This window comes from Pygocentrus nattereri, chromosome 24, assembly GCF_015220715.1.
Source record: "Pygocentrus nattereri isolate fPygNat1 chromosome 24, fPygNat1.pri, whole genome shotgun sequence".
Taxonomy (NCBI): Eukaryota; Metazoa; Chordata; class Actinopteri; order Characiformes; family Serrasalmidae; genus Pygocentrus; species Pygocentrus nattereri.
This window is the reverse complement of record NC_051234.1, coordinates 20,017,549-20,033,806: the sequence shown is the minus strand read 5'-3', so window position 1 is coordinate 20,033,806 and position 16,258 is coordinate 20,017,549. Positions and strand designations below refer to the sequence as shown.

The following is a 16,258-nucleotide window of genomic DNA, read 5'->3' as shown; positions in this document are numbered from 1 at the left end:
CACATTCTTTATAGTTTATTCTTTGAATAGCCTGGATGATTAGGTTTTAAAATGTAAGTGTGCGTGAATGCATGAATGCGTATAAACAATGAAGTCATATTATGGTTTAGGCAAAGAAAATATATTTTCATGCATTTTTCAAAATAAAAAACTTTGTAATATATTTCCAAATGTTTAAAAATGTTTAACGTAAATCTATTTATTTTTATTCACACACACACACACACACACACACACACACACACACACACACACACACACACACACACACATATATATATATATATATATATATATATATATATATATATATATATATATATATATAATGAAGCAGGTTCACACTGAGCACATGTGACAGAGTCTGGAGACACCATGGGGAGCTGCCTGCAACATCCTTCAGCATGACCACTGCCATGAGTTTGGCAGTGGGTCAGTAATGGTGTGGGGTGGCATTTCTTTGGAGGGCCGCACATCCCTCTATGTGCTCGCCAGAGGTAGCCTGACTGCCATTAGGTACCGAGATGAGATCCTCAGACCCCTCGCGAGACCATATGCTGGTGCAGTTGGTCCTGGGTTCCTCCTAATGCAGGACAATGCTAGACCTCATGTGGCTGGAGTGTGTCAGCAGTTCCTGCAAGATGAAGGCATCGAAGCTATGGACTGGCCTGCCCGTTCCCCAGACCTGAATCCGATTGAGCACATCTGGGACATCATGTGTTGCTCCATCCACCAATGCCACGTTGCACCACAGACTGTCCAGGAGTTGGCGGATGCTTTAGTCCAGGTCTGGGAGGAGATCCCTCAGGAGACCATCCACCACCTCATCAGGAGCATGCCCAGGCGTTGTAGGGAGGTCATTCAGGCACATGGAGGCCACACACAATACTGAGCCTCATTTTGACTTGTTTTAAGGACATTACATCAAAGTTGGATCAGCCTGTCGTGTGTTTTTCCACTTTAATTGTGTGTGTGACTCCAAATCCAGGCCTCCATTGGTTAATAAATGTGATTTCCATTGATTTTGTGTGATTTTGTCAGCACATTCAACTTTGTACAGAACAAAGTATTTCATTCATTCAGATCTAGGATGTGTTATTTGAGTGTTCCCTTTATTTTTTTGAGCTGTGTGTGTGTGTGTATGTACACAAATATATATATATTTTAAAAATGGGACCGTTACACATATATAGCACACACACTGATCAGCCATAGCATTAAAAATACTTCCTTTCAACTCCACTTACCACATAGGTGTATTTTGTAGTTCTACTATTACAGACTGTAGTCCATGTGGTGTTCTGCATACTTTGTTAGGCCTCTTTGACCCTGTTCAATGGTATGAAACAGATTACTACAGTCTGTCATTGCAGAACTATAAAATACTCCTATAGGTTAAGTGGAGCTGATAAAATGGACAATGGGTGTAAAAAAGGAAGTGGTTTTAAATTTATGGTTGATTTGTGTATTGTACATATGTTTTGATGTAAATAAACATATGTAAATATATTTTTCTTTCACATAGGAAGACAGTTATAATACCAAGTAAAAACAACTTGTCATTCTTATTTTGCATAGATGTTACAAAAATTCCACTGTGAAAAGGTGCCATTTACACAACAAAGACACCAGGCGAATAAGGGACTTAACTTGGTCATCTAAAAGGTATATTTGTTGTGATAGTGTAAGTCAGGTTTTGACAAATCTAAAATGTTGTTTTTGTGATCTCCCACATCTGCAGTCTCCTAGTTTAGCTGCACAGGCGTGGTCTCTGGAGATGCAAGACGTCTCTGGAGAACCTCTTGCACCTGAGCAGATGGAGTTAGATGAGGCCATGCTAAAAAAATAAATAAATACATTGGAACTTTCTGAAAATTGGCCTCAAATGGAACTGTGGTCTTGCAGGAGATAACCCAAGACAGCTGTGAGTGGAGTAACCAATAAACGAAAGCTATACCGTTGTGTTCAAGTGGATCAAGTGAGTTTAGAGGCTCATTTGAAACCTCCTGAAATGAGCAGCAGTTCACTCTGTTAAAGTCTAGTGACATGAGAGAGGTTTATAATCATTTAAAGTGCAAGCAGATCTCTCAGAAAATCTTTGCTAGACAGTTGATAGCTAGATTATGAATACTATCACAATATGCTTCATTTCATGGCCTTTATTTTTTTAAAGGTGCTTAAAATAACACAAAATATTTTTACATTTCAGTTAATTTACAATTACATTGTAACAACCATGGTCACATTTTTTTTTTATTTTGGGTGAAGAAGGTGGCATTTTTGGCATGGCATTCCCGGATCAAAACCAGTGAGACCGTTCCGTATTTTAAAGCTTATTTGTACAGTTGTAAAGCTGGACTCAAGGACTTCATTTTCTGAAGAAAAAAGGATCTGGGACAATTTTTGTATTTGTTGGTTCTTTGTGTGTCTGGTAAATCACATTTAATACACTTTGGCTTTTTTTGACACATGGGTATGTTGGAGTGCTCAATTCATGTCTCTTTGCTGTAGAATGTGTTAATGTTATTTCAGACTATTATCTGTCCGGTTTCTCCGTAGGCTAGTAGGTGCAGGTTACCCTCTATTTATATATACAATATTGTTTTGTTGTTTTTTTATTACGTATAGCCCCTAATAGTTAGATGGTTACAACATTTCAGACAAAAGGGAGATTACAGTACTTAAGGTCAGTGTTGCAGCTTAACTATTGCCTCCATCTCCTGACTAAGGGCATAATTGTCAGAAAATAATCAAATATCCCATTCACTATTAAAGAGGAATATAACTGTTTTGGTATACTTACATGGTTAAGATGTAAACACAGTAATTCGGAGTGGTTTGGTGCGAAATATTCTGCTCCAGAGAAACTTACAGAGTCAGAATTGTTCACAGTGGTGGTGATAAGAACCAGACGTCAACCTCTAAAAGCTCCCTCACAGAATGTTATGACATTAAATGTTTATGAATACACTGCCTGATGTCTGAGACAATGTTTCATGAAAAAAATAACTTCTCGTTTAAATGAATTTCCAAACATTCTTAACTCTTTGTTCACTCTCTCACTGCCTGCTTCAGTCCCCTAAGCAGGAGTCCAGAACTCCACTTATCCCTTGCAAACACATCCACACATGAGGAAATAGCTTGTTTGATCATCTCTCCAATGAGCTCAGTAATGCAGAGATTAATAACTGATTAATAACTCGTCTAAAAAGCATGTTTGCTAACTAATTGTTGTGCTGTAATGCTGATTCTAAAACAGTTCATGAACAAGCACTGACGGTATTTCATCTATCCGTCCATCCATTTTCTAAGCCGCTTTTCCCTCAGGGTCATGGTAAATGTAAATGCATGCTATATACAGTAAAGTAAAATGTAAATGTATGCTAAATACAGTAAAGTAAATGTAAAGTAAAATGTAAATGTATGCTAAATACAGTAAAGTAAATGCAAAGTAAAATGTAAATGTATGCTAAATACAGTAAAGTAAATGCAAAGTACAATGTAAATGTATGCTGAATACAGTAAAGTAAAATGTAAATGTATGCTGAATACAGTAAAGTAAATGCAAAGTAAAATGTAAATGTATGCTAAATACAGTAAAGTAAATGTAAAGTACAATGTAAATGTATGCTGAATACAGTAAAGTAAAATGTAAATGTAAATGTATGCTGAATACAGTAAAGTAAATGCAAAGTAAAACGCAAATGTATGCTGAATACAGTAAAGTAAAATGCAAATGTATGCTGAATACAGTAAAGTAAATGTAAAGTAAAATGTAAATGTATGCCGAATACTGTAAAGTAAAATGTAAATGTAAATGTATGCTGAATACAGTAAAATAAATGTAAAGTAAAATGTAAATGTATGCTGAATACAGTAAAGTAAATGTAAAGTTAAATGTATGCTAAATACAGTAAAGTAAATGTAAAGTTAAATGTAAATGTATGCTGAATACAGTAAAGTAAATGTAAAGTAAAATGTAAATGTATGCTGAATACAGTAAAGTAAATGTAAAGTTAAATGTATGCTAAATACAGTAAAGTAAATGTAAAGTTAAATGTAAATGTATGCTGAATACAGTAAAGTAAATGTAAAGTAAATTGTAAATGTATGCTAAATACAGTAAAGTAAAATGTAAATGTATGCTGAATACAGTAAAGTAAATGTAAAGTAAAAGGTAAATGTATGCTGAATACAGTAAAGTAAATGTATTCTAAACACAGCCTCTTCAAAATGTAACTTGGACAGTAACAGATTCGTTTCTGTGTTCTGAATGTTTTCGCCATACTTGCTGTTACACCCAACCCTGAGTAACAGTATAAAAAAATACCGTGAACAGATAACACGGTATGTCATTTATTATTATTATTTATTTGTCTAGGAGGCCCTGCGTTGCACCTTTTAATACTTTTAGTCGTGGGAATGAAACGAAGGGAAATGATCAAACTTGGATGGACTGCAAGCCGCAAGACCCAAACTGGGCCCCTCAGGTCTAACGCTAGCGACCGAACAAAAACGATGTATTGACACCTTCCAAGGAGCCCAAAGAAGCCCTAACACACATTCCCATTCACTGAAATTGGTTATTTCGACGCCGAAACTCTAGAAATCGTTGCTAAATCCTGCACTCACTTTACCGCCTACAGTTCCGCCCGACCGCTTCTGCTGCCGGAAATGACGTCAGTGCAGACCATAACATGGCGTCTAGGATGGCAGTGAAGGCTGCAGGCAAACACAATGTTGAAATCCAGCCGAAAATAAGCCTGGTTTAGAGACGCACACGGACTAAAGTGTCAGCTGAGATGATGAGGGTTCAGGCAGAGCCTGTGTGAGACAGAGCGGCGCTCCATGTCGGAGGGACCCCGGGCTGCGTGGTCGAAGCGGGGCTGCGCGGAGTCCCACCGCCGAGGTAAAGAAGCCGGAGACACATCTCAAACAAAACACAGTCTCTCAGGGCAGGCAGGTCACCAGAGGGTCAGCCAGCGGGGCTAGTCCGGTGTCTGTGGCCCATTTCAGGTCTTTGGTATCACATGCGCGCATTGCGTTTCTGTATGAGGTGCATAAAGTCAGTCAAAGACGAGGCTGAAGTTGGCTTCTTATTCCAATTCTCCGCTCCACCTTAAATGGTGTAGCGGTTACATTGTGGCACCTGAGGCACCAGAACGTAGCTGCCGCACTATTTAAGGTGGAACGGAAATTTCAAATAAGAAGCTGTCAGCGGTGGACTTTTGATAAAGGAGTATTAATAACGCGAGTCTAAGTATAACGTGAATCTGATTTTGTTTGGCTTATTTGTTCTCTTTATGTTTACATGTGTTTGCCCAAACATGTAAAGTATATGAAGATGACTGATGACTGGAGTCAAACCCTGTTTACTGAACCTTTAGGTTTATAATGTAGGGGTTATAGTTATAATATAGTGTGCATATTTGTTTTTCTGTGTATGTTTGTTTGATCAGTTCTTGTTTTGAATAGAATTGGAGGGACTTGTCATAAACTGTGCATCTGAATGTGTTAATGCTGTGTGTTCCCTTGACGTTTGGAGGTGTTTAAAAGGCTCCTATCCATTTTCTGATTTTTCCACTTAAAACATTTATGTGGGGTTTTTTTTATTATTATTTACGTGCCAATTCCAACCTCTGTTCCTTAAACAAGATGTTCTTTTTTTGCTGTCCCTTAAAGACTGCTATATGGAAATTAGCTCTGTTTTGATTGGCTGCCCCGCATTTTGTCTCATTGAAAAAGCACTGCAGGCTGAAACACCTCCTTAAAGTTTCAGAGTTAATGGGCACCAGTAAACATCTGTAGACTGAATAGGTGGATGGATATACGTAGCCTGAATGTGCTGTTTTTCATCATATCACAAAAACAGTGGATTGAAATTGGGGGTGTTTTTGCAGCATGGTGTCTTTATATGGACAGGAGAGTGAATGGTACAGTCTGAAACTTTAACTCTGTTGACAGGCTACATCAAAGTTGTTCATCTCAAAAAAGTAAAGGCAAATTTCTTTTTCCGTGATATGGGCCCTTTAACATTACCTGGGGGCAGTCATGGGCTGGAGATGAAGGAATCAGCCCTGTGACCGGTCGCGGTTTCGATCCCCTTAGCCAAGAGTACATGTCTGAAGTGCCCTTGAGAAAGGCACTTAACACGCAACTGCTTCTCGGGCGCCTTGGATAGGGCTGCCCACCACTTCGGGCAAGTGTGCTCACTGCCCCCTAGTTTGTGTGCATTCACTAGTGTGTGTGTGTGTGTGTGTGTGTGTGTGTGTGGTGCTTCACTGCACGGATTGGTTAAAAAGCGGAGGTGAAATATCCTCATTGTGGGACTAATAAGGGTCACTTAACTAACTACTGCTTCTCAGTATAATGTGCACAAGGTCATTCAAAGCCTGATTACTGGAGCTTTGCATAGTAATCAGGTGGTTGTAATAAAGTGTGAGGTGTTAAGTTTTTTGGTCTTTTGAGTTTTGGGCGTATTTAATATCACCTCATTACCTGCGTTTCAGTGTGCATGAAGTCAAAGCCTGGCTGCTGGATATTGGCTTTAAACAGTAATAGAGAGGTTATAATAAGATGTTCTCATGAGTTTGATAGTTTGGTGCAATATTTTTGGATAAGATTTCCCACAAATGGAGAGTACAGATAAACCGTAAAAGGGCCTGTATCATGGAAAGCCAAATTTAGCTTTTTTTTTATCATAAAAATGTTCATGTTGTATTCAAACTTTTTTAAACTAGTAAAACATACTGTTAACTTTGCAATCCATTCCAGTCCAGCTGATCAGCAAATACAGTAAGTTTTGAATGTGTTGTTTTTGTGATGTCGCAAACCACACCTGAATGTTGACATTTATATGTCTGTTCAGTCTAGATCACTTTAGCCCTGCCCATTCACACGGAATTATTTTTTAATGGGGTACAGTGCAGTCAGGACAGAGGTCATATGTATATGTGTATATATATATATATATATATATATATATATATATATATATATATATATATATATATATATCATACATTGACATGCATGTATCAGCCTTTAAAGAGGGAGTAACAGAAACAGACTGTAGGTCTGAGGGAAGAAGAGAGGATGGAAAATGATTACATAAAAATTAATTATGTTGATTCTTGGTAACACTGCAAATATCATAAGCGAACCTCAGATAAATAAATAAGATACAAGAAAAATGTAGAATATGGGCTCTTTAATGCAGCATGCTCTTTTTAGTTCTATGTAAACACTGGCCACTAATTAGGTGTCAGTGTGGTTTTTAACTCTTTATAAAATCTGTGGGTGGGTTTGTGGGCAAAGTAATAAACGCTTTGTGCTTTTCATACCTCAGAGCAGGGGAAGCACAAGCAAAGGAAATGTGAGCGGCCCCTCAGCACGCTGTCAGTGAAGCCGCCGACCGGCCAGGAGGCCGCCAAAAGGTACCATCACTTTTATTTTGTTTCAAATGTCTTATACTTTTAGATAATATTCTCTAAGTAGAATAAAGTTTTTTCAGTTATGTATATAAAACTGCCATACATTTCAAGCAACTACATTCAAACTTATTTCATTAAAGTCTTAATAAATTGCTTTCATTAAATACGTCGTTATCCAGCATGCATCACCCAGTGACTGTGTTTAGGATGTAAACAGATTTATGGAGATTAAATAGATTTATACTTTAGCATTACAGTTACATGGATCAGTTAACAGAATTGTTTAGACAAAAATCCTTTTGCTTTGAACAAACTTATACTTTAAATATGTTTATTTTATTAAAACGAATGACTGAACATTGAATTTCGGTAGTGAAAATTCTTCGTGTACCACACTTTCACATTTATTTCAAAACAGTGGGATCTAGCAGTCTCAGTTTCTGCGATACAATTCTGGGGTGTGGCTAAAATAAGGATCCACCTACAGACTTAAACTCTCGTTTTTGGGACAACTTTTTTTTTTCTATTTAATAATTAAATTCAAGATGAATCTTAATTTGGGGAAAAAAGGTCCCTATAACAAAAAAGAAAAGTACGAAAAATTATTGACAGAAACCAAAACCGCAAAACATTCTGAGTATCTCCTCCTCCAGTGCCACAATTTGTAGTCATATGCAAAAGTTTTATCAACAAATCACATTTTGTTGATTTTTCTATGTTAAAAAAATAAAACATTCTCTACTTCACTATGACGTTTTATCCTGCAAATCGGTGTACACATTTTCTGTTTATTTACTGGAAAAAAATAAAATATATAATGTGCCATAACTTTTGCCCTGGCCACATTTTATGTGTTATTTTACAAGTATGTTAAATTCAGCCAGTAAACAGTAATTGGGTAATTGACATTTTCAGAAGTGTTCTTTGTAAAAGATGTTTTAACTTATTTTCAACAATCAGAACATGGCATTTGACCAGGGGAGGAAACTTTTTGCATGCAACTATATATTATTAAGACTGAGTTTATACTGTGTGTCTGTCATATCTGTCTCTAAAGCTTTTTAACTTGTTTAACTAAAAGTTGTTTAATATTGAAATCTAAAGTATAAATATAAAATGACGGCTCCTTAAAATCATCAGTCACAAAAAAGTCAGAAAATATTGACAAATATTGGATTATTTGTTTGTGCTCATACTAAATACAGTGTCTGGGTGATGTTAGTTCATTCATTAATATTACACTTTGAATACAGTCTTTAAATAAAACAACATTGTCTGTAACTACTGCATGTAGCTCTTTTGCTTTTATGCTAATTGTCCCTATGAACATTTTTCAGAGATTTAAATAGAGCTGCTTTTATTGTGTTCTTGGATGTCTGTATGTGAAAAGAGAAATAAAGTGTAGGCCTGGTTGATGCAGCATAATTGGCAGTTTTCATTCTATCATAAATTCTGTGTTTCACATCATTGTAATGGTTTGGGCCATTTTTGTCATTTAGGTGCATATTTGTCAACTTGTCGTTCAGGTGAATACCTTCAGAAAAGAGAGGTTTTTTTTCTCTGCGGACACAAGGGGCACTGTCCTCTGATTGGCTCGGACACCCTCCTGTGACATGCCCGTGGCCAATCAGAGGTGAGTGTGCAGTGCGTGTGCATGGGTGAGAGACAAAGCAGAGTCGGCTCTGAACAACACAAGCCAAAGTGCTGAGGTGTGAATGTTCTTGAAGTCCTTCCAAAAGTTTCTGTTGCAACTAGCTTGTAATTTTATTTATTTATTTAAAAAACAGTAGTGCACAATTAACGTTTGTTTGCAGGATTTAACATAGTGGGCAAAAAAATAAAACAAAATTTCACCCATGCAAAGTCACATTTTATGGGACAGTTTGTTTTATTATGTCCATTATGTTAAAATCAGCAAATATATAGCAGTTGTGCACTGAAGAAAAATGTCATATATAAGTCTGTTCTCTGGATGTATTAACTTATCATCCAAACGTCAATTAATCAGAGGTGTTTGAACTTTTTGCTTATATTTGTAGATCTCCAGGAATATGAGGTTGTACTTTATTATTGCCTACTTTGTTTTGTGAGTCTTTTATCTTACAGTAATATGGATGAATTCAAAGGGAATTCCACCTGTTTTTCAAAATTCACTGTGTCTCATTCATTTATTGATATGAATGCAAAGCCGTTGCTTTTTTGGTAGGAGTGTAAATCTCTGTCGTAAAATGATTCAAATCCATTCTCACTTTTGGCCACAATTTGATTCAGTGTGATTATTTAGTGTGATTCAGATTTAGTACAATATAGGCAGTATTGGCCTGAGACTTTTATTTTGGAAACCTTCAAAATAAAATATTTTACATTCCTATGTTATGAGATTTGTTTTGTCTGAAATGTTATAAATGTTCCAAAAGGTGTTTGTCGCTGTGTTGCTGCAGGTGCCTGATGGCGGGGGAAGTAGAGGTGTACCTGTCTCAGGTGCATGATGGGAGCGTGTCCTCGGGCTTCCGGGCATTATACGAGGAGCGCTTGCTGCTGGATGTCACACTGTTGATTGAAGAGCACCACTTCCAGGTAGGAGTGGGCAATATGATAATACTTTATAGTTATCACAATGAATTACAGAGTGATATAATTCAGATTCAATTCAGTTCTCTTTCCTGTGTATATGATGGGTATGGTCAGTATTTCTAGAACACTGAGCAACTGCATGGATTATAAAAAAATCCAGATTTAGACAAATTATAAGGAGTCTACCAACAACGACCCATGTACAGTATAGTGTTATCATCGTGTAATACTATACTTGTGTAGTAACGCATATCAGCTCATTATGTACATTATTTTGTTTCTCCAGCATAGTAACTTAACAGGAGAAGGCAAAAAAGTTCTTACCTTTCAGTGTAAGTTAGTGTAAAGAGATTTTATTCCAAGTGATTTTAGAGCATTCCTATCGGTCCATTCATCATGAAATTTTGATTGAAAACTCTTTCATCTTTAGGCTCACAAGGCCCTGTTGGCCACACAGAGCGACTACTTCCGGGTCATGTTCACGGCCGACATGCGGGAACGCGACCAGGACAAGATCCACATGAAGGGGCTGACCGCGGCTGGCTTCGGACATGTTCTCCGCTTCATGTACTACGGCTCCCTGGAGCTGAGCATGCCCACGGTGCAGGAGATCCTGCAGGCTGCCATGTATGTTCAGCTAACTGAGGCTGTGGAATTCTGCTGCTCCTTCCTGCTGGCCAAGATCTGCCTAGAGAACTGCGCTGAGGTCATGCGATTGCTGGACGACTTCAGTGTAGGCGTTGAAGGTGTGCAGGAGCAGCTGGATGCCTTTCTGCTGGAGAACTTCGTCCCGCTGATGGCCCGGCCTGACTTCCTGTCCTACTTGAGCTTGGAGAAGCTGATGGCATATCTGGACAGCGACCAGCTGAGCCGGTTCCCCGAGATAGAGCTGTACGAGGCCGTGCAGGCTTGGCTCCGGCATGACCGCCGCCGCTGGAGGCACACGGATGCTGTGGTGCAGAACCTGCGCTTCTGCCTCATGACCCCGACACAAGTGTTTGAAAAGGTGAACATGTCAAGTGGTGTTTTTTATTATTTATTTAAAAAATTAAGCCTCAAAGGCCCAATTATTTTTTTAAGCTAATTGTTACTGTTTTGTCCATGTGCCTGATTGCTGTTGCCGTTGTTGTCGGTAATATCTTCTCTTATTAAAAAAAAAAAAAAAATTATGTAAGATTATTTTGTTCATGTTTGAGACTTGGGTTGACATTGCTTTGGCAAGTTTGTTTGTTTTAATTAAATTCTGTATTTGTAATGTGATTATATTTAAGAATGTTTGTGACACTGGGTCACTCTGCTAAAAAAATCTGCACTGTATTATAACTTTGTCTATTACCTTACAGAAATAAATGTTCCATCATAAATAAAGGTTGATATAGTCCCACTTTCTACATTTCATAAATGTTTATGTATTGACTGATAGGTACATGACAAATACATCATATGTATATTGACATTGGTCCACAATTCCCATGTCAGTGCATCTATATATTAATCATTTTTTAATTTGTGTCACTGCAGGTGAAGACCTCTGAGTTTTATCGTTATTCCCGTCAATTGAGGCAGGAAGTGGACCAGGCCCTCAACTACTTCCACGCTGTGAACGAGCAGCCGCTGGCTGACACCAAGGCTAACCGGATTCGCTCGGTGAGGCCACAGACGGCCGTGTTTCGGGGTATGATCGGCCACAGCATGGTCAACAGCAAGATCCTGCTTCTGCACCGTCCAAAAGTGTGGTGGGAGCTGGAGGGTCCGCAGGTGCCACTTCGGCCTGACTGCTTGGCCATCGTCAACAACTTCGCTTTTCTGTTGGGAGGTGAGGAACTTGGGCCGGATGGAGAGTTCCATGCATCTTCGAAGGTGTACCGCTATGATCCCAGACAGAATTCCTGGCTCAGGATGGCTGACATGTCAGTGCCGAGGTCGGAATTTGCCGTGGGTGTGATTGGAAAGTTTATCTATGCTGTGGCAGGCCGCACGCGGGACGAAACGTTTTACTCCACGGAGCGATACGACATTGCGGAGGATAAATGGGAATTTGTTGACCCGTATCCGGTCAACAAGTACGGTCACGAAGGCACGGTGCTAAACGGAAAACTCTACATCACTGGAGGCATCACCTCGTCCTCCACCTCCAAGCAGGTGTGCGTTTTCGATCCTGGGCGTGAGGGTGCGTCTGAGCATCGCACGCGTCGAACCCCCATTCTCACCAACTGCTGGGAAAACAAGTCAAAGATGAACTATGCCCGCTGCTTCCACAAAATGATCTCCCACAATGGGAAGCTTTACGTTTTTGGCGGAGTGTGCGTCATCCTTCGTGCATCTTTCGAGTCGCAGGGTTGTCCATCCACAGAAGTTTATAATCCAGAAACGGACGAGTGGACCATCCTGGCATCCATGCCTATTGGCCGAAGTGGACACGGTGTGGCAGTCTTGGACAAGCAGATCATGGTGCTGGGTGGACTTTGCTACAACGGCCATTACAGCGACTCTATACTGACCTTTGATCCTGAGGAGAACAAGTGGAAGGAGGACGAATATCCCCGAATGCCTTGCAAACTGGACGGCTTGCAGGTGTGCAGCTTGCACTTTCCAGAGTATGTTCTGGAACATGTTCGGCGCTGCAGCTGAGGGTGTGTTTTGCAACTCCGTGAAGGTTAAGGGGCAAAAAAACGTTTACAGATGTGAAAATAGTCCTAAAATACTGAAGCTTTTAAAAAAAAAAAACAGTAGGCCAGTTGCTTATTTAAGAACAAACAAAAAGAAAACAAAAAAAAAATCTCTATACTTTTTAGGTCTTATTGGTAGAATGGGATGGGTTAATACTGGTGGTTAGGCTGAACCCCCCCCAATTTAGCTTTCTCACTCAAAGGGGATGTAACAATGACAGTTCCTGTGGACTTGCATTCATTTTTGGGGCCTAAATCAGTCTGTTCTATAATTGTAATGTCCTGTACTACCATGTCCATCATGTTGTTTCTTGTGAAGCCATACTATTTCCCTTGTGTTCTGTTCTAATGGTGTTTGAGGAAGGAATGAACACACAGAAACATCTGGACAATTGAAAAGGGGATTAAATTATGTAGATGTTTGAAGAAAACAGTCAGCTTATACTTTTTCTTGTTTTTTTGCATTATTACGCCTACACGAATGCATTTCTGTTGACGTTATGTTGAGCTATGAGGTATAAAAGATTATACTATTATGATTTTGACACTAACGATACTGACAAATGTTGCACTCTAAAGAGCGTTTCTTACTGCTCTGCAATAACACTGGTCCTCCACTGCTGACTATGAAAGAGCTTGAGCAGAGTAAAGTGTGTGTGTGTAATATATATATATATATACACATACATATATATATATATATATATATATATATATATATATATATATATATATATATACACACTTTCCATATCTCTGCCAGCTATATTTATGCTGTAACTCTGTTTAATTTATTAAATAACTGGTGGGGACACTCCTCAATCCTACCAAGAAGAACCAGCTGCTGTTTTCATTTGTCTCGCTCATATTTTGTTCCATGAGCAAAAAGGGCTAAAGCACAAATGCATTTCTTTGCTTTTATTTCAATTTTTTTGGGCAAAATGTCTTAAGTTTAAAGTCTAAGCAGTTTTTTAAAGGTACGTCGCATGGAGAGTCGTGTTCTATAAATCTACAAGGAGAATTTCACAGATTTTTATCAAAATCATTAAGATGTAAACAGTCATTCAGAGAGGTTTGATGTGAATTAGAAGAAAACTAGTTCTAGAGAAACTTGTGAAGTCTGAATTGTTCACTGTGACAGTGACAGCCACCTTTGAAAGCTCTCTCACAGTAAGCCATTACATGAAAAAGTGATGAATAGTGATGCCTGTTATCTGAGATGCTGGTTCATGAAGGTTTTAGCCCAAAAAGTATTTTTAAAATCAACATTTTTCACAGATTTAGCCATTGAAAAGGGAATTCCACCAGTTTTTCAAATAATTACATGATTAAATGATTGTGATGTATACTTTTAAAAGTCATGTGGAGTGTTTTAATGTGAAATGGTTCATTGTAAAGAAAATGACTGACTCAGGTTTCTTTACAATGGTGGTGATAGGAACTGTCTACAACACAATTATAGACATCTTATTTACCATTCAAAACCACCAGTGACCCTGCATGTGTCTCTGAGTTTTTGGATTCGGTGTTGTTGATGGTAAAATAGCGAAGTATCTGGAAAAAGTCCGTTTTCTTTGGCGTCTTTTTTGCCACACAATGCCTCCACCATGAATGATAATAAATATGTTTTAGCCCAAAATCTTCAAAATTACCATAAAACAAAGTCTCGGACATCAGGCAGCGTATTCATAACCTTTTCATGTAATATCTGTATGTGAGGGAGCTTTTAGAGGTGGACGCCTGGTTCTTATCACCTTTAAGTTTCGCTAGAACAGAGCATTTCAAACCAAACCACTCTGAATGACTTTGGTTCCATCTTAACCATTTAATTATACAGACAATTTGAAAGATCAGTGGAATTCCCTTTAAGTGAATCTTCAGTGAAAGATGGCAAACCTTTCTCAGCCACATACTATTTGGTCATATGACCTAATAGTATTGTGATTATATTGTTGAAAATAATGCAATATATTAAGAACACATTGGTGAATCAGCCTGCATCATTTCACTTTTATTTACTTTTATTGGATCTGGTGAATACTCTGATAGATCAAAACAGCCACAGAAACACATCTGGAACTGCGATTGCTTAGAAGCTCTTTAGCATACTGCAGCCTTCTGCAATGTCAGTATATGGCCAGTATAATGGAAATGAACAAATTATATATTGTGCAGCCCTAAGACTTGGAATCTTGATCAGATTGGCATAAATTCAATTAAATAAAGCAAAAAACAAAGGGTAAAGAACCTTATAGGTGAACAGTATTCGTTGTATACAGTATTGATTGAGTCTTAACACTGCAACACTGGTGTAAAGTTTGAGTCACATCATTTCACTAAAGCCTTCACTTATCAATAATTCACACCAGCACACCAGGGGAATTCCAGCAGTCGTTCAAAATTTCAACATAATTGAATCATTGAAATGTACACAAAGTCACTCAGAGAGGTTTGATGTGAAAAGGTTTATTGTAGAGAAACTTACTGACTTGAAATTGTTCACAGTGGAGGTGATGGAAATCAGGAGTTGTGATGCAACACAAACATAGCCATTACTATCCAAAACTACCAGCGAACCTACATGTGTCTTCTGAATTATTGTATGTAATGTTGATGATGGTAAAATAATGGGAAATCTGGGGGTGGGAGGCAGTTTTCTGGACTGTTTTACCTCACAGTGTTCTGTATGTACCTGTATGTACTCCACCATGAATGTATTTTAAAGACTTGTTTTAAGTCAAAACCTTAAAAATGTTGAACAAAAACATCATATGTCTCAGGCATGAGGCAGCTTGTTCATAAATATTTCATATAATAACTTGCTGTTGAGCTTTTAGAGGTCGTATGGTTCCTATCACCACCACTGTAAACAATTCTGACTGCCTACAACAGAACATTTTACACCAGACCACTCTGAATGACTCTGTTTACATCTTACTCATGCAATTATGCATGAGAAAGAAACTACTAATGTGATGGATTTTACATGCCATGTACCTTTTAACTGTATTTTTACCATGTTTGATGCTCATTTTCAGCGATTTTTGAGTTTTTGGCTTTGTACCAGCACTTAATTCCCATGTTTTCTGCTATAATTCAATTCTTTCTCCACTTTTTCCTGCCCCTCTGATTCTTTGGCTGTGCATTGATATTATAACATATGGGACTGGTTTGAACTTCCTCAAATACTGGCTCACATCTCTGTCTTGTGGGTCATTGTGTTTCTTTTTTCCCCCCAAAAAAAACCTCAATGTCATGTACATATAGATACCAAACTGCAATCTCTGAAGTTTTATACTGTGCAGGTTGAGGTATACTACTCCAGTGCACAGGTATGTCAAGAATTAGATTTTTAACCTAGTCACATTTATCCCTCTGCAGAATAAAATAAATAAACTAATCAAGTTTAATAATCCATAGCCCTATATCTTAATTGTACTTGAGCATAATCAGATTGCTAACATATTTATCGTAATCTGATGGTTTACTGCAATTTGGAGACTTTGTAACTTCTTTCCTGAAATAAATGTTCATATTGTTCAGTTTGTCTGTGGTCATTTTTGAACACAAATGTTAAGAGGA

General features: G+C 38.1%; 1 protein-coding gene across 3 annotated transcripts; it reads left to right on the top strand.

Moving 5' to 3' along the window:
* The first annotated feature begins 4,684 nt into the window (after positions 1–4,684).
* On the top strand, positions 4,685–12,808 carry klhl15 (kelch-like family member 15). 3 transcript variants are annotated; one of them, XM_017718246.2, is made up of 6 exons: positions 4,863–4,909; positions 7,349–7,436; positions 8,960–9,066; positions 9,875–10,010; positions 10,438–11,013; positions 11,529–12,808. In XM_017718246.2, exons 3-6 carry the CDS (start codon positions 9,047–9,049, stop codon positions 12,636–12,638), a joined length of 1,842 nt encoding a protein of 613 aa, XP_017573735.1. In that variant the 5' UTR covers positions 4,863–4,909; positions 7,349–7,436; positions 8,960–9,046; the 3' UTR covers positions 12,639–12,808. The 3 variants fall into 3 exon arrangements, with proteins under 3 accessions (XP_017573717.1, XP_017573735.1, XP_017573726.1); XM_017718237.2 differs by having other exon boundaries at positions 4,890–4,909; positions 8,933–9,066; XM_017718228.2 differs by lacking the exon at positions 8,960–9,066 and having other exon boundaries at positions 4,685–4,909.
* The last annotated feature ends 3,450 nt before the right edge of the window (positions 12,809–16,258 follow it).

Excerpts from the sequence above, each read along its gene's own strand:
- klhl15 (XM_017718228.2), top strand. The coding sequence starts at position 4,849 with ATGTCGGAGGGACCCCGGGCTGCGTGGTCGAAGCGGGGCTGCGCGGAG. Across the intron at positions 7,437-9,874 it reads GGCCAGGAGGCCGCCAAAAG|GTGCCTGATGGCGGGGGAAG; the intron begins GTACCATCACTT and ends GTGTTGCTGCAG. Across the intron at positions 11,014-11,528 it reads CGACACAAGTGTTTGAAAAG|GTGAAGACCTCTGAGTTTTA; the intron begins GTGAACATGTCA and ends GTGTCACTGCAG.